Raw genomic sequence first — 23,781 nt, forward strand, 5'->3', positions numbered from 1 at the left:
TTGACAGCCCTCCACATACTGGTGCTGACAGCCCTCCACATACTGGTGCTGACAGCCCTCCATATACTGGCGTTGACAGCCCTCCACATACTGGCGTTGACAGCCCTCCACATACTGCAGTTGACAGCCCTCCACATACTGCAGTTGACAGCCCTCCACATACTGGTGCTGACAGCCCTCCACATACTGGTGCTGACAGCCCTCCACATACTGGTGCTGACAGCCCTCCACATACTGGCGTTGACAGCCCTCCACATACTGGCGTTGACAGCCCTCCACATACTGGTGCTGACAGCCCTCCACATACTGGTGCTGACAGCCCTCCACATACTGGTGCTGACAGCCCTCCACATACTGGCGTTGACAGCCCTCCACATACTGGTGCTGACAGCCCTCCACATACTGGTGCTGACAGCCCTCCACATACTGGTGCTGACAGCCCTCCACATACTGGTGCTGACAGCCCTCCACATACTGGCGTTGACAGCCCTCCACATACTGGTGCTGACAGCCCTCCACATAAATACTGACTAATGTTGAAAGAACAGATCAAGGAGCGGCGCCTCGACCCCCCCTTCCTCCCGGACAAACAACTCAAGGACAAATATAGACATGTTACAACATGTGCTATATTGACCATAACTGATCCACCATGTTGTTATATCTAGTACAACATAATATTTCGTCGGGGTTTTTAACTCCGGAGGGTTAAAATTACCCAAGTCAGTGCGTCATCTAGGACTGTCATATTTCCATTGTGGTCCTCCAATTTTGTCCCCCAGGATGCCATCCACACCTGTCGACTAACACCCAGGTACCTGTTTACCTGCTAGGTGAACGGGGACAGCAGGTATAAGGAAACATGCCCAATGTTTCCACCTGTGCCGGAGACTGAACCACGGAGCTAGACAGATACCTAAAGTCAGTGCCGGATTAGCCGGGCTGTGGTTCAGACGTTGGACTACTTGCAGACAGTAGTAACAACCTAGCTGATCAGGCCCTGATCAACCAGAAGGCTTGGTCATGGACCGGGCCGCGGGGGCGTTGATCCCCGGAATACCCTGCAGGTAGACGGACACTGAGGCGAGTGTGTCACCCACCAGACCACGGGACATGGACAGCAGCAGACCAATTTGACTTAATTCTGCACAATGTTCTAAATATGTGTGCGCGCGCGCGCGCCCTCACACCCACTATAGAAAAAAAAGTCAAATAATTTTAAATGTAACATTATTCAATTAGGGGGGGCAATGTGGCAGATGTTGCAAGTGTATGGTATAGGAGGTAGGTTACTGAAAGCAGTGAAGAGTTTTTACGAGGATAGTGAGGCTCAAGTTAGAGTATGTAGGAAAGAGGGAAATTATTTCCCAGTAAAAGTAGGCCTTAGACAAGGATGTGTGATGTCACCGTGGTTGTTTAATATATTTATAGATGGGGTTGTAAGAGAAGTAAATGCGAGGGTCTTGGCAAGAGGCGTGGAGTTAAAAGATAAAGAATCACACACAAAGTGGGAGTTGTCACAGCTGCTCTTTGCTGATGACACTGTGCTCTTGGGAGATTCTGAAGAGAAGTTGCAGAGATTGGTGGATGAATTTGGTAGGGTGTGCAAAAGAAGAAAATTAAAGGTGAATACAGGAAAGAGTAAGGTTATGAGGATAACAAAAAGATTAGGTGATGAAAGATTGAATATCAGATTGGAGGGAGAGAGTATGGAGGAGGTGAATGTATTCAGATATTTGGGAGTGGACGTGTCAGCAGATGGGTCTATGAAAGATGAGGTGAATCATAGAATTGATGAGGGAAAAAGAGTGAGTGGTGCACTTAGGAGTCTGTGGAGACAAAGAACTTTGTCCTTGGAGGCAAAGAGGGGAATGTATGAGAGTATAGTTTTACCAACGCTCTTATATGGGTGTGAAGCATGGGTGATGAATGTTGCAGCGAGGAGAAGGCTGGAGGCAGTGGAGATGTCATGTCTGAGGGCAGTGTGTGGTGTGAATATAATGCAGAGAATTCGTAGTTTGGAAGTTAGGAGGAGGTGCGGGATTACCAAAACTGTTGTCCAGAGGGCTGAGGAAGGGTTGTTGAGGTGGTTCGGACATGTAGAGAGAATGGAGCGAAACAGAATGACTTCAAGAGTATCAGTCTGTAGTGGAAGGAAGGCGGGGTAGGGGTCGGCCTAGGAAAGGTTGGAGAGAGGGGGTAAAGGAGGTTTTGTGTGCGAGGGGCTTGGACTTCCAGCAGGTATGCGTGAGCGTGTTTGATAGGAGTGAATGGAGACAAATGGTTTGTAATACTTGACGTGCTGTTGGAGTGTGAGCAAAGTAACATTTATGAAGGGGTTCAGGGAAACCGGCAGGCCGGACTTGAGTCCTGGAGATGGGAAGTACAGTGCCTGCACTCTGAAGGAGGGGTGTTAATGTTGCAGTTTAAAAACTGTAGTGTAAAGCACCCTTCTGGCAAGACAGTGATGGAGTGAATGATGGTGAAAGTTTTTCTTTTTCGGGCCACCCTGCCTTGGTGGGAATCGGCCAGTGTGATAATAAAAAAAAATTATTCAATTACTTAGTATATGACACCACAGCCGAGTTATGGGGTGAGGAGCTATAGCTCGACCACCTGCAAGCACAACTGTTGCAGAGTAAGATGTACTACCTCGTGTACTATCCTCGACTAGTCTAAACAAATGATACTTGTTAATCTAGATAGAAATTCTCTCAGCCAGAACTGTCGACTTATTTACAAGTCCTCTGATATCTTTCATAAGTATTCCCAGGTACCTGGTTGACTACACCGCCACTACCTGGTTGACTACACCGCCACTACCTGGTTGACTACACCGCCACTACCTGGTTGACTACACCGCCACTACCTGGTTGACTACACCGCCACTACCTGGTTGACTACACTGCCACTACCTGGTTGACTACACTGCCACTACCTGGTTGACTACACCGCCACTACCTGGTTGATTACACCGCCACTACCTGGTTGACTACACCGCCACTACCTGGTTGATTACACCGCCACTACCTGGTTGACTACACCGCCACTACCTGGTTGACTACACCGCCACTACCTGGTTGATTACACCGCCACTACCTGGTAGTAGAGGGAACTAGGACAAGAAGGTTAATATCTAGTCCCCTGAGAGGGAAGGGAAGGTTAGAGTGCACCCCAGAGGGATGAGGGGGAGGGGGGGGTGGACGTGGTAGTGGGCGTGGTAGTATGGGGTGTTATCAGTGGTGTGGGTGTGGCACTACCTTAACCACTGCCATTAATCTGCATAGAAGGTCGCCCATCCCACCTCACTTGACCCCAATATGCACCACCACCCACTGGAAACACCACGTATGACCACCACCCACTGAAGACACCACCTATATTCACCACCCTGTATTCCTTGGAGGGCAGGCGAGAAAGACGCATAATTATTTACACTTGGAAAATTTTAGAGGGACGGGTCCTAAATCTATACACAGAAATCACTCCCTATGAAAGCCAAAGACTCGACAGACGCTGCAACATATCTCTAGTGAAAAGTAAGGATGCCGCGAGTACACACTGAAAACTAGTGTCAGGGGCCCAAGACTGTTTAACAGCCTCCCATTATACATAAAGGGGATTACCAACAGACCCCTATCTGCAAGACGGAACTAAACAGATACCTGAAGTCAGTGCCGACCAGCCGGGGTGTGGTTCGTGCATTGGATATCGTGTGGCCAACAGTAACAACCTGGTTGATCAGGCCCTGATCCACCGTGAGGCCTGGTCAGGAACCAGGCCACGGGGACGTTGACTCCTGGAACACCCTCCAGGTATGTAGGTAGGTATATCCACTCATTACATTACCAAGGTATTATTCTGGGTCCTTTATTATTTCTGTTATATTAACAACATGCCCATCAGTGTCAAGTGCAAACTCCTGCTGTATGTGGATGACAGTGCTCTGATAGTGTCAGGTAAAAACTCACAAGATATGGCTAATGTAAAAACACTGGAACTGGAATCCTGCAACAATTGGTTAGTAGACAACAAACTATCATTACACCTCGGGAAGACGGAAGCCATACTCTCTGGCACGAAACAAACCCATCACTTCAGTTTCCTCAGTGTAATATCTGGGAATCCCCTTTGACCCATGCATGTCAGAACTGATAGGGAACAGTGTAGTAAAGAGCGAATGCCAGACTGAAGTTCCTCTACAGACAAGTACAGTGTCTACCTGCTGAGGCTCGCAGGACGGTCTAACCCTTGTACAATGTCATGGTACTCTGCCTTGACAAAAAAAAAAAAAACTGCAAATCAACCAGAACAAAACTAAGATTCATCCTGGACCTGGGTCCAAGAGCATGTAGGCCTGGGTCCAAGAGCATGTAGGCCTGGGTCCAAGAGCATGTAGGCCTGGGTCTAAGAGCATGTAGGCCTGGGTCCAAGAGCATGTAGGCCAGGGTCCAAGAGCATGTAGGCCAGGGTCCAAGAGCATGTAGGCCAGGGTCCAAGAGCATGTAGGCCAGGGTCCAAGAGCATGTAGGCCAGGGTCCAAGAGAGCATGTAGGCCAGGGTCCAAGAGAGCATGTAGGCCAGGGTCCAAGAGAGCATGTAGACCAGGGCCCAAGAGAGCATGTAGGCCAGGGTCAAAGAGAGCATGAAGGCCAGGGTCCAAGAGAGCATGTAGGTCAGGGTCCAAGAGAGCATGTAGGCCAGGGTCCAAGAGAGCATGTAGGTCAGGGTCCAAGAGAGCATGTAGGCCAGGGTCCAAGAGAGCATGTAGGCCAGGGTCCAACAGAGCATGTAGGCCAGGGCCCAAGAGAGCATGTAGGCCAGGGTCCAAGAGAGCATGTAGGCCAGGGCCCAAGAGAGCACGTAGACCAGGGTCCAAGAGAGCATGTAGGTCAGGGTCCAAGAGAGCATGTAGGCCAGGGTCCAAGAGAGCATGTAGGCCAGGGTCCAACAGAGCATGTAGGCCAGGGTCCAAGAGAGCACGTAGGCCAGGGTCCAAGGGAGCATGTAGGCCAGGGTCCAAGGGAGCATGTAGGCCAGGGTCCAAGAGAGCATGTAGGCCAGGGTCCAAGAGCATGTACGCCAGAGTCCGAGAGAGCATGTACGCCAGGGTCCGAGAGAGCACGTAGGCCAGGGTCCAAAAGAGCACGTAGGCCAGGGTCCAAGAGACCACGTAGGCCAGGGTCCAAGAGAGCACGTAGGCCAGGGTCCAAGAGAGCATGTAGGCCAGGGTCCAAGAGAGCATGTAGGCCAGGGCCCAAGAGAGCATGTAGGCCAGGGTCAAAGAGAGCATGTAGGCCAGGGTCAAAGAGAGCATGAAGGCCAGGGTCCAAGAGAGCATGTAGGTCAGGGTCCAAGAGAGCATGTAGACCAGGGCCCAAGAGAGCATGTAGGCCAGGGTCAAAGAGAGCATGAAGGCCAGGGTCCAAAAGAGCATGTAGGTCAGGGTCCAAGAGAGCATGTAGGCCAGGGTCCAAGAGAGCATGTAGGTCAGGGTCCAAGAGAGCATGTAGGCCAGGGTCCAAGAGAGCATGTAGGCCAGGGTCCAAGAGAGTATGTAGGTCAGGGTCCAAGAGAGCATGTAGGCCAGGGTGCAAGAGAGCATGTAGGCCAGGGTCCAAGAGAGCATGTAGGCCAGGGTCCAAGAGAGCATGTAGGCCAGGGTCCAAGAGAGCATGTAGGCCAGGGTCCAAGAGAGCATGAAGGCCAGGGTCCAAGAGAGCATGTAGGCCAGGGTCCAAGAGAGCATGTAGGCCAGGGTCCAAGAGAGCATGTAGGTCAGGGTCCAAGAGAGCATGTAGGCCAGGGTCCAAGAGAGCATGTAGGCCAGGGTCCAAGAGAGCATGTAGGCCAGGGTCCAAGAGAGCATGTAGGCCACGGTCCAAGAGAGCATGTAGGCCACGGTCCAAGAGAGCATGTAGGCCAGGGTTCAAGAGAGCATGTAGGCCAGGGTTCAAGAGAGCATGTAGGCCACAGTCCAAGAGAGCATGTAGGCCAGGGTCCAAGAGAGCATGTAGGCCAGGGTCCAAGAGAGCATGTAGGCCAGGGTCCAAGAGAGCATGTAGGCCAGGGTCCAAGAGAGCATGTAGGCCAGGGTCCAAGAGAGCATGTAGGCCAGGGTCCAAGAGAGCATGTAGGCCAGGGTCCAACAGAGCATGTAGGCCAGGGTCCAACAGAGCATGTAGGCCAGGGTCCAACAGAGCATGTAGGCCAGGGTCCAACAGAGCATGTAGGCCAGGGTCCAACAGAGCATGTAGGCCAGGGTCCAAGAGAGCATGTAGGTCAGGGTCCAAGAGAGCATGTAGGCCAGGGTCCAAGAGAGCATGTAGGCCAGGGTCCAAGAGAGCATGTAGGCCAGGGTCCAAGAGAGCATGTAGGCCAGGGTCCAAGAGAGCATGTAGGCCAGGGTCCAAGAGAGCATGTAGGCCAGGGTCCAAGAGAGCATGTAGGCCAGGGTCCAACAGAGCATGTAGGCCAGGGTCCAACAGAGCATGTAGGCCAGGGTCCAACAGAGCATGTAGGCCAGGGTCCAACAGAGCATGTAGGCCAGGGTCCAAGAGAGCATGTAGGGCGGGGTCCAGGCGTGCATGTAGGCCAGGGTCCAAGAGAGCATGTAGGCCAGGGTCCAAGAGAGCATGTAGGCCAGGGTCCAAGAGAGCATGTAGGCCAGGGTCCAAGAGAGCATGTAGGCCTGGGTCCAAGAGAGGATGTAGGCCAGGGTCCAACAGAGCATGTAGGCCAGGGTCCAAGAGCATGTAGGCCAGGGTCCAAGAGAGCATGTAGGCCAGGGTCCAAGAGAGCACGTAGGCCAGGGTCCAAGAGAGCACGTAGGCCAGGGTCCAAGAGAGCATGTAGGCCAGGGTCCAAGAGAGCACGTAGGCCAGGGTCCAAGAGAGCACGTAGGCCAGAATGACTTACAACAATTGGATATGCTGAATGTTGAAGACAGAGTATAACCACTGAAGTCAAGTCAAATTTATAAAAATTGCTCACAGTGTCCAGAATATCTTGCTGCCAGTTTTGTCAAGGTTGGTAACCAAAGCAATCATAGTACTAGGGGGAGAGAACACAACTTTGTAGTAGCCACAGTCAGTGGCCAGGCTTCAAACACCTTTTATTATACAGCAATAAAGACATGGAACAGACTGCCCGCACATGTCAAAGCCAGTCACAGCATAAACCAGTTCAAGAAGAGAACCAAAAGGTACTTAATGAATGTAGCGACAGAAAGGGAGGAGAATGATTATTTTTTTTAGCTAACACATGTAAATATACTCATTTTACCTTATTCCTAGTACGTATATCTCTCTTATAGTATAACAAGATATTATCTCCTTTATAGTATAATAAGGTGTTACAAGAATCCCAATGGAAATGAGTCACTGACTTTTTTTGGGGTTATCCTAGGTTCTCTACACATACCTGGAGGGGGTTTCGGGGGTCAACGCCCCCGCGGCCCGGTCTGTGACCAGGCCTATGGTGGATCTGGGCCTGATCAACCAGGCTGTTAATGTTGGCTACACGCAACCCGACGTACGAACCACAGCCCGGCTGGTCAGGTACTAAGTACCTCTCCAGTGCCTTCTTGAAGACAGCCAGGGGTCTATTGGTAATCCCCCTTATGTATGCTGGGAGGCAGTTGAACAGTCTTGGTCCCCTGACATTTATTGTGTTGTCCCTCTTCGTGCTAGTGGTACCCCTGCTTTTCACTAGGGGGATGTTGCATCGTCTGCAGTGTCTTTTGCTTTCATAGGGAGTGATTTTCGTGTGCAAGTTTGGTACTAATCCCTCTAGGATTTTCCAAGTGTATATAATCATGTATCTGTCCTGCCTGCGTTCTAGGGAGTACAAGTTAAGGAACTTCAAGCGTTCCCAGTAATTGAGGTTTTTTATCGTAGTTGTGTGTGCAATGAAGGTTCTCTGTACACTTTCTAGGTCAGCAATTTCACCTGCCTTGAGAGGTGGTGTTAGTGTGCAGCAATATTCCAGGAGAGAGAACAAGTGACCTGAAGAGTGTCATCATGGGCTTGGTATCCCTAGTTTTGAAGGTTCTCATTATCCATCCTGTCATTTTTCTAGCAGATATGATTGATACAATGTTATGGTCTTTGAAGGTGAGATCTTTTCCTCAAGTTTTCCATATCGGAGTAATTGAAATTTCTCATCACTGAACTTCATATTGTTTTCTGCAGCCCATTTAAAGATTTGGTTGATGTCTGCCTAGAGACTTGCTGTGTCTTCAATGGAGGACACTGTCATTCAAATTCGGGTGTCATCTGCAAAGGAAGGCACAGTGCTGTGGGAGTGTGTTCTGTGCCTTGTGGAACAAAGCTTTTCACCGTAGCCGCCTCAGACTTGATTCTGTTTACTACTACTCTGCGTTCTATGTGTTAGGAAATTATAGATCCACCTACCAACTTTTCCTGTTATTCCTTTATCACGCATTTTGTGCGCTATTGCACCAAGGTCGCACTTGTCAAAGGCTTTTGCAAAGTCTGTGTATACTATATATGTGTTTTGTTTGTTTTCTAGAGTATCCAGGACCTTGTCATAGTGGTCCAGTAGTTGGGACAGACAGGAGCGACCTGCTCTAAACCCATGTTAAGCGCAGGGACGTTAGCATTATCGGTCTGTAGTCCTTTGCTATTGCTTTACTGCCCCCCTTTGTAGAGTTGAGCTATGTCTGTTGTTGTTAGTAACTGTGGGACGACCCCAGTGTCCATGCTTTCTCTCTATAGGATGTTACACACATGATAGGAGCTTCTTGCAGTTCTTGATGAACACGGAGTTCCACGAGTCTGGGCCTGGAACAGTGCATGGGCGGGTCATTTATCACCTTTTCGAAGTCATTTGGCGTGATGGTAATATCAGATAGGTTCAAGTGTGCCAAATTCTGTCTATTAAAAATTCACTTAAGTATTCGACTCAGTCTGGTCAGCGGCTCGCTAAAAACTGAGTCATATTGGGACTTGAGTAGTTCACTCATTTCTTTGCTGTCATCTGTGTAGGACCCATCTCGTATAAGTAGGGACCCAATACTGGATGTTGTTCTCGACTGTGATTTGGCATTAGAAAAGAAATATTTTGTGTTTCTTTCAATTTCATTGAAGGCTTTTAGTTCTTCCCGCGTTTCTTGATTCTTGTAAGATTCCTTTAGCTTTAGTTCGATTTTCGCTATTTCTCTGCTATGCATGATAATCTATGTAACTGTATTTGTGTATACCTGAATAAACTTACTGAACTACCAAAACAGTTCCTGATCAGCCGGGTTATGGTGCATACGTTAGACTGCGGGCAGTCCAGACAGCTTGATTGATAAGGCCAGCAACCAGGAAGCCTGGTGTGGGATGGGGCACCGCAGGCGCTGACCTCCGGAAGCGGCTCCAGGTAACTCCCCCTAATATGCTAGCAACACTTTACACACTAACGTTCACATGCTAGTAACTACACACTAACATTCACAACATGCTAGCAACACCTCTCATACTTGAAGACTGAAATTTTAAATTTAACATAAAAAACTTACTTTAAAACGCTGCAAGTCTTGTTTAGCCTGAACCCCAATGTAACGCTGTTGGGTATTGGTCAGAGCTGATGGTTGAGGCTGTGTAACACACAAAACAATCAATGATAAAAAAACACAAAGTGCACAGGGTACTGATACTTACAGATGCCTAGAACCAGTGGAAGCATGAGCCGGAAGATGAGGTTAGCAGCCATTTGATGAGCAGCAGCCATGGTGGTGATGGTAGTGACGAGCTTAGTGGACGACCTTGCGGTAGTTAGTGGTAGTGACCACCTTAGTGGACGATCTTGTGGTAGTGATCACCTCAGTGGTAGTTGATGACAACGCTGGACGAGTGCTTCAGTGACTGCTTATCGAGGTGACGGCGTGGGGGTGGGGTCATCGTGGTGGAGAGAGGGGTAAGGAGAATGAACAGTCTTGCAGCCAGGGTAGCAGTGACGGTAGTGTGTGCGTGGAACAGTGTGGTGGAGCGAATGATACGTGTAGGGTGAAGCAAGCAAGGATGTTCTAGTCATGCCTCACGTATCTTTGACATTTACATGATGCATCCTCGTGTCCTCAACATCGTCAAACCACAACAGCATCTGTGGGAAGAATACTTTACTTATAAGTTGTTTACATAGGTAGTCATTGATATTATATATACACAAGTGAAGCATACACAAATAACCCGCACATAAAAGAGAAGCTTACGACAACGTTTCGGTCCGACTTGGACCATTGACAAAGTCACACTAACAGAGGTGGAGCAGGACGGCTATATATAGGCAGGAAGAGGTGGAGGTAGTAGTAGAAGTAGTAGTAGTAGTAGTACAAGAATTGTATATACTACCGACAGGATGAAATGACACATGCACAACACCCGGGCATCCCCACCGTAGACGTTTCGCCATCCAGTGGCACATGTGTCTTAATTTCATCAGTAGATGTAGTAGAAGAAGAAGAGGTAGTAGTAGTGGTAGAAGTGGGAAATAAGGAAGACGAGCCAGTCAAATACAAAGGAAGGGGAGCACTGCAAGAGAGCTAGAAACCCACAGAGGGAGAGCAAGCGCACCGAGGTGCTTGAAAGGGGAAGTGGTGAAATAAAATAAATGAAGAAGGAACAGAAACACGAGACAGGAGAGAGAAAGACAACCCAGAGGAGAAAAGAAGAAGAAGAAGAAGAAGAAATAATAATAATAATAATAATAATAATAATAATAATAATAATAATAATGATTCAGGTTAAGTCACGGGTGTTCTGAAGTTTGGAGCATTTTACAATGTAGTGGGAGAGGAAGGCATCTACAGAGACGAAGCCAGGGCTAAGGTTCATACAAGGAAAGTTGTGTATAAGAGAGGATTCAACTAAACGGCGACTGTTCGAGTTGGAAGTAGGGAAGACAGTTTTAGCAGAAGACCAGTCAATAGGATGGCTATGATCTCTGACGTGACAGAAAAGAGCATTGTTAGTGTCGGCAAGCCTAACACTATTTTTGTGCTCCCTAAGTCTGTCAGAAAGAGATCGACCAGTTTCTCCGGGTGTTGTGCATGTGTCATTTCATCCTGTCGGTAGTATATACAATTCTTGTACTACTACTACTACTTCTACTACTACCTCCACCTCTTCCTGCCTATATATAGCCGTCCTGCTCCACCTCTGTTAGTGTGACTTTGTCAATGGTCCAAGTCGGACCGAAACGTCGTCGTAAGCTTCTCTCTTTTATGTGCGGGTTATTTGTGTATCGTTCCAGTCACGGTATTGTGCCTTTTTGTTATTTATTTATTTATAAGTGAAGCATGGTATGTGAGGCGCATTATATACAAGTTTAAAACACTAGTGAATATTCAAGAAAATGTCTTCGGGAAAATGTCGCAAGCGGGGTGCCACAAGGATTTATATTTGCTCCTGTAAGGTTTTTAATTTATATCAGTAATTAAGGAGAGGAAATAAAAACTAACAATAAGTTTTGCAGATTAAGGCAGCTTGTGTGCGGCGCCTAAGGCTGTTTCGTAATCATTGAATGTTGCTGCTATACAGTGATGCTGAGGCATCAACATTCTTCTATTACTCTACTTGGCAATTATTCAGTCCGTACATATATGTAATTACGTAGCATTAATTACCTAGAACCTGCGTGTGAATCTGAGCTACAGCTGCTAGGCTAGTCCCACCTTCCTGCTGGATGACAAGCTGTCTATATCTATGGTATTCTTTTATTAAATAAATATTCCTGCTTTTGTGGCTCATTAATTAGTTGTACTTCTCTACTAGTTTAAGTCAACTAACCCACAGTCTTAAGAAGAAACCGAATTCTAGCCTACAGTAGACTTGGTCCCGGGCGGCCCCAACTGTCTTCTTAAGTTCCTTCTAGTCTGGGTTAGTTGTGGAATGTTCCAGCCACGGTATTGTCTTCTATTCTTACATTTGTGTAAGACTTAAGTTTTCCTGGCCTTTTATTCATACAAGTATTATTTACGATGAACACTATCCGTATGTCTAACTATGTCAGTTGTGCAGTCCTCAAGCCACCACCATCACAAGTGATGCTCGTGCACATTTGAACGTTTCCTGGTATTACTTACTCACCCACTTGTTATAAGTACTCTTACCTTATCTTTAGTTGTCAGTGGCTTGCCACGAATTCATTGAAACCCCCCTCCCCCGAAACTCCTCAAATGTATCATTAACTATATCAGCAAAATCAGGCACTAAAGCTGTGCCTCTGGTATAACCACTCACTATGTTAACAGGCTACTGTGTGTTCTATGTAACCACTGTCCAGAGGCTACTGTGTGTTCTTTGTAACCACCCGAGACTATTCAACTGCCTCCCAGCATACATAAGGGGGATTACCAATAGACCCCTGGCTGTCTTCAAGCAGGCACTGGACAAGCACCTAAAGTCCGTACCTGACCAGCCGGGCTGTGGCTCGTACGTTGGATTGCGTGCAGCCAGCAGTAACAGCCTGGTTGATCAGGCTCTGATCCACCATGAGGCCTGGTCACAGACCGGGCCGCGGGGGCGTTGACCCCCGGAACTCTCTTCAGGTAAACTATGTGCAGAGGCTACTGTGTGTTCTTCGTAACCACTATGTCCAGAGGCTACTGTGTGTTCTTTGTAACCACTCACTATGCACAGAGGCTACTGTGTGTTCTTTGTAACCACTATGTACAGAGGCTACTGTATGTTCTTTGTAACCACTATGTACAGAGGCTACTGTGTGTTCTTTGTAACCACTATGTACAGATGCTACTGTGTTCTTTAACCACTCACTATGTACAGAGGGTACTGTGTGTTCTTTGTAACCACTCACTATGTACAGAGGCTACTGTGTGTTCTTTGTAACCACTATGTACAGATGCTACTGTGTTCTTTGTAACCCCTCACTATGTACAGAGGGTACTGTGTGTTCTTTGTAACCACTATGTACAGATGCTACTGTGTTCTTTGTAACCACTCACTATGTACAGATGCTACTGTGTGTTCTTTGTAACCACTCACTATGTACAGATGCTACTGTGTTCTTTGTAACCATTCACTATGTACAGAGGCTACCGTGTGTTCTTTGTAACCACTATGTACAGAGGCTACTGTGTTTTGTAACCACTATGTACAGATGCTACTGTGTGTTCTTTGTAACCACTCGCTATGTACAGAGGCTACTGTATGTTCTTTGTAACCACTCACTATGTACAGATGCTACTGTGTTCTTTGTAACCACTATGTACAGATGCTGTGTATTTTGTAACCACTCGCTATGTACAGAGGCTACTGTATGTTCTTTGTAACCACTCACTATGTATAGAGGCTACTGTGTGTTCTTTGTAACCACTCACTATGTATAGAGGCTACTGTGTGTTCTTTGTAACCACTATGTACAGAGGGTACTGTGTGTTCTTTGTAACCACTATGTACAGATGCTGCTGTGTGTTCTTTGTAACCACTCACTATGTACAGATGCTACTGTGTTCTTTGTAACCACTCACTATGTACAGAGGCTGTGTTCTTTGTAACCACTCACTATGTACAGATGCTACTGTGTGTTCTTTGTAACCACTCACTATGTACAGAGGCTACTGTATGTTCTTTGTAACCACTCACTATGTATAGAGGCTACTGTGTGTTCTTTGTAACTACTCACTATGTACAGATGCTGTGTGTTCTTTGTAACCACTATGTACAGAGGCTACTGTATGTTCTTTGTAACCACTCACTATGTATAGAGGCTGTGTGTTCTTTGTAACCACTCACTATGTACAGAGGCTACTGTGTTCTTTATGCCTCGACTCTTGTAGTGACTCTAAAAGCCTTCATTAATACGATCAACAGATTAAACCATGAATCCTGAGCACCGACATTTTAATGTACAATAATCGTTTCTCCATATTTATGTAACATTTGCAATTTAATATAGAAAAAAAGCTTCGTGTGTATTAGTGATCTCAAAATTACAGTGTCAATTTATTCTCAAAGTGTATTTGCTAAGAGTACATTAATTTACAAATTATATTAAAAAATAAAACCAAGGCTCCATGAAGACTGGCTGGTTGTGAGATGTAAAGCCTATCGATAATTCTACTAATTATAGTGATGGAAAAACAGTGTAAGAGGATTGGGTGGTTTGTTAAAGCCTGGATCATTAAGACTACATGTAACCTGTACACCACCAGTCAAGGATACCTTAATACGCAATATGTGTTAAATAAACTGCATACATGATACATATACCTTTGTTTATACACTGCTACTCTGCGTATACACTTCGAGATACAATCTTTAAATATACTTTGATCTGCTCCAGTTCCTGGAACAAGTCAAAGTATATTTGCATATGATAATGTTTATACATAATAGGTGACACTTGTATGCATGCAGATAATCCCTGGTTATGCAGAGCATTTCTTGCAAGTGGTTCAGTATAGGTGTATTATATTACGTTATTATCGAGAAGAATAAAAAGGCATGACACCGTGTATTATTTAGCTTCATGGGAAGAGCTAAACCCTTCATGAAGGGTCATACATCGCATGAAGAATAGGAAGTAATTTGGCTTGAGCCAACTAAGGGGAAGACAACGCCAATTCCTTGGATGAAGAGCCCTTCACCAGCCTCGGGAATATAGGTGATGTAGACGCTGAGTGTACACTGAGTGTAGTGGAGTGCGCATTGCAGTGTGTGGATTGATCTTTCCTCCCACCTCCACACCCACCATCTTCCCTCCACACCCGAAATATTCCATTACTTTTTTCCATCCACCTTCTCCATATTTAAGCCATCACAAGAAAGTTAACATTTCTGTTCACCTTATCCAAGGTTTTCTTGTATGTGTGGTGCACTGTGACTAGGGGAATCTTCATGTAACAATTGTCATGTACAAATGCCTTCTGCTCAATGATATAAACTGTTCCCGATTTGATTCTGTACGATACCTTGAGAAAGCCTCTTCTGATCGACTTGAAACTCATCACTAGTGTGCTATACATGGAAGCAGCTAGGAAATGTTATTGATCTCTAATTTGAAAATAGTATGATATTGTTCCATGAAATAATATTTATGCCTCGTCTCAATGGTTAAGACGAGATAAAACTTATTAGATGTAAACTAAGATACAAATTAACTAATTTGGAATGGTTGGATTGTGTGTATCAGGTGGATATTGTCTAGTTTGCTTACTTCCACTCCTTAAACACTGATGTATCTCACCTAGACAAAGGTTTGAACTGATTAGATAGACTGCAGGTGTCGATTTGTCAATTTCATGGAAGAAACCGGAAAATTTTAAATACGGGTTTCTATACGATGATTTTTTTAATGCCTCGTAGATAACCTTAGAATAAATTTTCTGAGCAGTTTCAGTGTTGGTATATAATGGAATATTTATCTCTGCGACTGACAAACTTTCAAAGCTGGAGCAAATTAGTGGAAGGTTGGAACTGGTCTTGGGTTGTGTAGGTAAGTAATTTAAACATTGGTACACATAAGTACAATTATCAAAGTGATTTATTACCACTGGGGGTGTCGACTTTCCAATTTTACTGAAGTCACTGCGATAGTTTCCATGGGTTAACTTTGAAAATTTCTTTGACTGGCTTCAAATCTTCAATGTTCATATTTAACCATTTCAAATTAATGCCGCACTGCGCTATTTCTTTTGCTCGTGTTTAACACAGAATTGGCTGAACTAGCGGGATACCTTTCTAGGATGACAGCAAGGGAACCACGTCTAGTTCAACCTTTCCTCGTTCCGTGGTCTGTCTGCCATCGTGTTATTAAGATTTTGAGTCATCACGTCTATACCTCACTCCTTGTTCGCTCTCCACCCACACAACCAGAGCCCTGGAACAATCCACACTCAGATAGGCACAGTAATACACACACTACAAATACCCAAACTATCACAAACGCGGCTACAGAAAACTTTCACTTTCTCCTCAGCGCACCCTCAGCAGACCTCCCTTATCGAGTGAGAGGTTTTCCTAAACCCTTCCCCACCTCCCCTATCCCTCAGTGAAGTAACACAATCCTCCCTTAGCCCGGCCACCTTTCTCCCACCCCCCCGGACCGCCCTCTTTCCCCGGGGAAAGAGCGGCTCTGGGGGGAAGGGGGATATGAGCGGCGCCTTCCCCGGATTCTCGTCAGTGGGAAAGCCTCTCCAGCAACATGTGCCCGACTCATTATGAAATACAAGTTTATTTCAACATGATAGAATGTTTATACAATAATGGATGACACTGGAATGCATGTTGAAAGCCCGTGGTTATGCGAGGCATCTCGGGCAAGCTTAAGGAGGGAAGTAGTATAGATGAAGGGAGGAAAGAAGCAATTTGATCAACTAAGATTATCAGAAAGTCACAAGGATTCAAAACAGTAAAATACTGAATTTCTGACGTTATTTACGTGATCCTACAACTACCTGTTTGATGCTTCCGGGGTCACAGACCTCACCGCCCCACACTGCTTACACGACGACTTTATTGATGTAACTCAAGAGGGCTAATAATCCTGGAGGGCTAATAACCACGGGGGTTAATAATTCCTGCCATATTTGTAATGCGATTATTGATTGTTCAATTTGTGTAAATATTTGTAAATTTAGGTCACTGTTAAGTAGCCTAACCTGAAGTAACTTGGGTGAGAGAGTCTCTTAGCATAGTTCATAACTATGTCATCTAATGTAAAAAAATATTACCTATAAACTTACTAGACTAAAACCCTTAAGTTACTTAATTCTCCCTCTGCCTCCCTTAAACTATCCCTCCCTCCCTCGATTCCTCTAATCCCTCGTTTCCTTCCCTCTCCACTATTCCCTCCTACGTCCCCTCCAGCTTTCCTACATACCTAATCCTCCACAAATAACCCGTATATATGAAAATGAGATGACGTTTGGGTCCGACTAAGAGCATTAACTAGTCAGACGTGGCTAGTTAATGGTTCAAGTTAGTAAAACGTCATAAGTTCCATTCTCCTACGTTTGTGCGGGTTATTTGTGTATTGTTCCAGTCACGGTATTGTGCCTCTTCTTTCTTTCCTTCTGCCTCCTCCTTTCCCCCCCCCCCTCCCTGGTGCTGACTCGATATACACGCTACACGACACTAAATTAGTTTTAGTTCTAAAAACAGATTACAGTGGCCACAAAAAGTAAGCGGCGTCTGTTGTGCCTTAATTTTCCGTAGTTCGATTGGTAGCGCACTTAGCGAGTGCGCGCACACTGAGCTCCGTGGTTCGATCCCCGGTACGGGTGAAAACATTAGGATGTTCACCTAGCAGTAAAATAGGTACCTGGGTGTTAGTGGACTGGTGTGGATCGCATCCTGAGGTCAAAATTTACCAAATTTGCGGGAAATGCTCAGCATAACAAGCGGTTTTCTATACAGGAGTAGTATGTCATTGATGTCAGCTATGGTCTGTATACCTTGTACATGTACGTGTAGAAATAAAGATTATAATTATATATAATAATTACATAGGCTACAGACTAGCAACAGCGTTGTACGACCCTAGAGGGTTTAGCGCTTAATTATGATTGTAATAGTAATAATAGTGACTAACAAACGAGATAGTCTGGAGGTAGACGTAGTGGCGCCGGCTCTCCCACTCTCACATTTCTCCCTCACAAATCACGTCAACTCACTGAACTAACATTTACATAAGATTACTGCAACTGCAATGACGATGAACGAGACTTTCTCGAGATCAGTTGTACCACAGAGTTATTAACCCAGGATAACCCAAGACAGTCGAAAACTGTGGCTTATTTGCACTGGGGTCATTAGGTACACTTCCCCAGAATGCGACCCTATCGTACCTTCTGTTTGGAGTTTTCCTTACAGCATCCTGTTCATTCCACTTACTGTACACATCAAACTCTCCAGCTAAGAAATATGAAAGTCTCATGTAGAGGGAGTTGGACAGATGCCTAAAGTCAGTAACCGATCAGTCAGGCTGTGCTTCGTACGTGAACTGCATGTGGCCAGCAGTAACAGCCTGGTTGATCAGGCCCTAATCCACCGTGAGACCTAGTCATGGACTGGGTCGCGGGGGCGTTGACCCCCGGAATACCCTCCAGGTAAGTGGAAAAAGTCAAAGATAAAGGTAGTAGTTGGGCAGACAGCAATTATCCAGGGAGGTACTGTACTTTCAAACTGTAAATGATGGAAATTGAAGCTTGACAAATGTTTTGCACTCTGGCAGGAATGCTGATATCCTGTCTAACGAACATGCAAGACGACAGGTAAATCCTGCAGGCTTCAACGTATATTCCTGTTGTCCACCTGAATGGTGTTCTGGGAGGTCAAGACCCTGCAGCCCGGTTCATGACCAGGCCTCCCGGTTGATCAGGGCCTGATCAACCAGGCTGTTACTGCTGGTTGCACGCAATCCAACGTACGGACCACAGCCCGGCTTGTCAGGTGCTGACTTTAGGTCAGCTAGGGGTCTATTGGTGATCCCCTTTATGTATGCTGGGAAGCTGTTGAACAGTCTCGGGCCCCTGACACTTAACTGTTTCCTCTTAGTGTACTCACGGCATCCATGTTTTCCACAGTATGTCGAGTCTTTTACTTTCATTGGGAGTGATTTCTGTGTGCAGATTGGGGACCAGTCCTAGGATTTTCCAGGTGTAGATTATCATGCATATTTCTCGCCTGCGTGCTAAGGAGCTCTTGAACTTCAAACACTCCCAGTAATTTAAGTGTTTGACTTAGTTTATAAGAGCAGTGACGGTTTCCATACATTTTAGTTCTGCAATTTCGCCTGTCCTGAAGGGAGCCGAGCTGTTAGTACATAGCAATATTCCAAGGTAGAGAAAACGAGTGACATTGTCATCATTATCTTGGCATCTGTTTTGAGAGTTCTAGTTATCCAACCTATATTTTCCTTGATGTGATAATGGCATTGTTGTGCGCTTTGATGACATAATTACTCCCAGGTCTTTCACATTAGACCAAAGCTCTTAAGTGATTTCAGTTTTACTCTTACCTTGTGTTTATTTCCTCAATTTTTCAGTAACAAACTGAAATTTGTCCTGACTGAACATCAGTGTTGTCAGTAGCACAATAAAACACTTTACTGATACCAACTTGAAGGCTTGTTGCCTCTTCTATGGATGCCACGAGGATAGTTCTGCTCCTGTAGCTACAAATACACAATTACTAATAGGTAATAACTACCATAAAGCCTCCATCTTTCCACCAGACTCGTACTGAGGATGCGCAGAGGTTTTCTACTAGGCTTGCCTCTGTGGGCGTGGAGAATTGTGGGCTTGGTTGAGGTGTGGCATGAGGCATGTGGGCTTGGTTGAGGTGTGGCACGAGGTGTGTGGGCTTGGTTGAGGTGTGGCACGAGGTGTGTGGGCTTGGTTGAGGTGTGGCACGAGGTGTGTGGGCTTGGTTGAGGTGTGGCATGAGGTGTGTGGGCTTGGTTGAGGTGTGGCACGAGGTGTGTGGGCTTGGTTGAGGTGTGGCATGAGGTGTGTGGGCTTGGTTGAGGTGTGGCATGAGGTGTGTGGGCTTGGTTGAGGTGTGGCATGAGGTGTGTGGGCTTGGTTGAGGTGTGGCATGAGGTGTGTGGGCTGAGTTGAGGTGTGGCATGAGGTGTGTGGGCTTGGTTGAGGTGTGGCATGAGGTGTGTGGGCTTGGTTGAGGTGTGGCATGAGGTGTATGGGCTTGGGGTGGGGTGTGCGTGTGACAATCAACACTTACTGTGATAATCATCAAGAACAATCAAGAACAATTACAATAATCACCCTCTACATCCTCCACACGTCTCCGCCACCTGCTTGGACAACTTTGCATATCTTGATATTTACATCTTGTAAATTACTCTTACCGCTTATTGAGATTATTATTATAATCAAAATAAGCGCTAAGCCACAAGGGCTATACAGCACCGCTTATTGAGAGAGGTTGATACATCAGATGTAAATAACTCAATTCCTACTAAATATGGGTATAGAATTAGTTTTTGGACCCATGTCAACTGTATGCAGGCTGAATTAATGTACTGGGAACTCTTTGTAGTTTATAGTATTGTTTATAGTACTGTTGTCCCTTCAAGTTAAAGCCTTGATAATAGCTCAAATTTTTTTTACCAACTTTCCTGTCCTTGGTTAATACCTGGCATTCTCCAGGTCCAGTCAGCTGTGTTGCCTCGACCATGTCAAATGGGTCTCGTCACATCTGATAAAATTATCGTTTCCTTCACAAATTACGTAAATTTTGTTAAAAACGCTTTGTTACTTTCACTGGTTGAAGCAGAGTGCCTGGACTTATGTGCCTCTAACCTTATTGACTATCGCCCACACCTGGGATCATCACCCCCGCGGCCCCGTCTCGTACCAGACCTGCTATAATTGTTAAAGAAATATTGCAGGAATAATAATGAGTAAGAAAAAAAAGTAAAGCCAAGTGTATATTGAATATAAGTAAAAGTTTACAAGATTTACCTGTCGACTTTACTGTTCTTAGGAGAAAAAAGTACTCCTCAGAACATTAAATGTACCAGGCTTCGGTTTCACGTAAAAAAAACTGGTAATACTTCCCTGGATGGTTGCTGCCGTTTACATAAGACATCAAATAACATTAATAGTACCGACCGAAGTACAGCAAAATGTTAAACACGCTTCAGTTTCCCACACGTGTTATGATATGGCCTTGGATGCACTGAAAGAAAATCAGAATGCAGATGTAATATACACAGACTTTGCAAAAGCGTTTGACAAATGCGATCATGGCGTAATAGCGCACAAAATACGTGCTAAAGGAATAACTGGGAAAGTGGGGAGATGGATCTTCAATTCCTAACAAATCGAACACAAAGTAGTGGTCAGAGTTAAATCGGAGGCTGCCATAGTGAAGAGCTCTGTTCCACAAGGCACAGTACTCGCCCCCATCTTATTCCTTATCCTCATATCAGACAGACAGATATACACCACAGCACCGTATCATCCTTTGCGGATGATACTAGGATCTGCATGAGGCTGTCATCTGCTGAGGACGCGGTTAACCTCCAAGAAGATATAAACAAAGTTTTCCAATGGGCAACGGTAAACAATATGATGTTCAATGAGGACAAATTCCAACTACATTGTACTTCGTTATGGAAAACTGGAGGATAATAACTAGAACAGAGTATACTACAAACTCTGGCCATACAATAGAGCGGAAAAATAATGTAAGGGACCTGGGAGTAGTAATGTCTGAGGATCTCACTTTCAAGGATCACAACAGTGCCACGATCACAAGTGCAAAGAAAATGATAGGATGGATAATGAGAACGTTCAGAACAAGAGATGCCAAGCCAATGATGATCCTTTTCAAATCACTTGTTCTCTCTAGGCTGGAATACTGCTGTACATTAACATCTCCATTCAAAGCAGGTGAAATCGCAGATCTAGTGTGTGTACAGAGATCCTTTACTGCACGTATAAGTTCTGTCAAGCACCTTAACTACTGGGAACGCTTGGAAGCACTTGACTTGTACTCGTTGGAACGCAGGAGAGAGAGAGATACCATAATCTACACTTGGAAAATCCTGGAAGGAATGGTCCCGAATCTGCACACACAAATCACTCCCTACGAAAGTAAAAGACCAGGCAGGCGATGCAAAATACCCCCAGTTAAAAGTAGGGGCGCCATTGGTACACTAAGAGAAAACACCCTAAGTGTCCGGGGCCCCAAGACTGTTCAACAGCCTCCCATCAAGCATTAGGGGAATTACCAATAAACCCCTGGCTGCCTTCAAAAGAGCTGGACAGATACCTAAAGTGAGTGCCGGATCAGCCAGGCTGTGGCTCGTACGTTGGACTGCGTGCGGCCAGCAGTAACAGCCTGGTTGATCAGGCCCTGATCCACCGGGAGGCCTGGTCATGGACCGGGCCGCGGGAGCGTTGATCCCCGGAATAACCTCCAGGTAAGGTAATACCTCCCAGTGACGTAACGTCACTGCTACTTGTTGTGTAGGTGGGTTACTGCCCACATTGTGGTGGTGGGGAGGGGGAAGGGAATGGGAAAGTGAGTAGGGGAAGAGTGGAAGACTGGAGGGGTAGTGAGAAAGCAGAGGTATTGGGGAAGAGTTGAGGGCTAAGTATAAGGAGCTAGGCTTCAGTTACTTATTCAAGTTTACTTATTTTTAGTTCTACTGATAATGTTCCTCGGTTCCATTTTTATTATTACTGGCAACTGATTTTTGTTGTGGTTGTTGTTAAGAGAGCAGTCTAATGACGTTATTACCCAGGTATACATTCCTTGATGGGTGAAGAGGGGCAGCAGGTGTATAAAACTTGCCTATTCGTTTCTCGCTCGAGGGAGAGAGATCGCTAGAGAGCTCATGCGAGATAATAACAGCACTTGAGAACGTGAGATAGCATGGAAGTAGTGCGCGCGCGCGAGAGATTATTATTATTATTATAATCAAGGGGGAAGCGCTAAACCCGGAGGATTATACAGCGCCTGGGGGGGATGTGGAAGGCATTCAGGCTTAATTCGGGGAACTGGAGCACAGATTCAATTCCCTAAATCAAGAGCCCCTCACCAACATCAAGGAACCTTCCTTGAGGGGCGCGCGCGAGAGAGAGAGCTCCTGTTACTGACACTTACTTTTTGGGTTATCATACGTAATTTACACTATGATAATTGTACTTATAGTGTACCTGTGCATACACTTAGTGCAAACTTAGTATCCCAGTAAGTATTTAGGTGCAGACACATTAAGTACAATTATCATACATAATAACGTAAATTACCAAGGATAACCAAAAGTCAAAACTGACTTATTTCCAGCACATCGCCTGACAGCATTTCGGCTTAGCCCCGTGACGTCAGTCATATAATTATGTACAGGCCATTATCCAGGTAAAAATAGAAAGATTTTTAATAATACACCCAAACATAATTAGCTTACAGTCCCCTAAATTTTTACCTTGCAATGCACTCGGCAAATTATTTTCGTGGCTAGTACCTCAGTGGTTGCGCCTTCGGCTCTCAAACCTGGGTTCGATCCTGGGGCGGGTGTAGTAGTTGGCCATACCTCTGAATTCTGTAGAGGGCAGCTCAAGAGCATATGAATAGACAAAAGGCCTAGGAACAAGGCCCTCCCCCCTTCCCCCACGGTCCGGTCCCTCACTAGGCCTCCTGGTTGTTGGCCTCATCGATCAAGCTGTTTGTGCCCGCTGTCTAATGCATGCACCACAACTCGGCTGATCAGGGGCTGTTTTTGAAGACTCCGTCGAATTTGGTCTTCAAGACTGTGGTTTGCTATGCATGAAGGATGGATATCGAGTCGTGGTCTTACACAGTCTTCACTCCCCGTCGCTCCACACTTTTTCCCTGCACCGTTTGCCAAGCCTTTTGGTGTTAATATGTAGTTATTTTTGTGTGCAGGTTTAGGACTAATCCCTCTAGTATCTTCCCGGTATAGTAATATGATCCATCTTTCTGGCCTGCGTTTTAACTAGCAGACTTCTTGAGACTACGCCCTCCCAATAATTTAGGTGCTTAACTGAATTTATATGAAATGTGAAAGTTCTCTGCACATTCTCTAGCTCAGCATTTTCGCCGGCCTTCAAGAGGGCTGTCAGTACACAGCAATATTCCAGCTAGAGTGACCGGATGATTATCATCACTTGCATTTCCTGTTTTGAAGGTTCTAGTTATCTAATCAATTTTTTTTTGTAGTTGCGATAATATTCTTTAGCTTCTTGATTGAGAAATCGTCTGACATTATCACTCCTAGATCGTTCACATTTTACTTACGTTCTATTGAGTGGTTCGAGTT

General features: G+C 45.6%; 1 protein-coding gene across 22 annotated transcripts in view; it reads right to left on the reverse strand.

Annotated features, from left to right (window-relative positions):
* The window catches only part of Piezo (piezo type mechanosensitive ion channel component), a 139,549-nt gene that overhangs the window by 111,427 nt on the left and 4,341 nt on the right, over positions 1-23,781 (reverse strand). For 20 of the 22 annotated variants that reach the window (XM_070102432.1, XM_070102435.1, XM_070102449.1 and 17 more), the window contains one exon: positions 9,669-10,110. In XM_070102432.1, coding sequence (XP_069958533.1) covers positions 9,669-9,738 — 70 coding nt within the window. In that variant the 5' untranslated portion in view covers positions 9,739-10,110. Of the gene's footprint in view, positions 1-9,668; positions 10,111-15,517; positions 15,637-15,703; positions 15,896-23,781 lie in introns of those variants that run through there. The other 2 variants (XM_070102436.1, XM_070102437.1) reach the window with 2 other exon arrangements.

Source organism: Cherax quadricarinatus, chromosome 81 (assembly GCF_038502225.1).
Source record: "Cherax quadricarinatus isolate ZL_2023a chromosome 81, ASM3850222v1, whole genome shotgun sequence".
NCBI lineage: Eukaryota > Metazoa > Arthropoda > Malacostraca > Decapoda > Parastacidae > Cherax > Cherax quadricarinatus.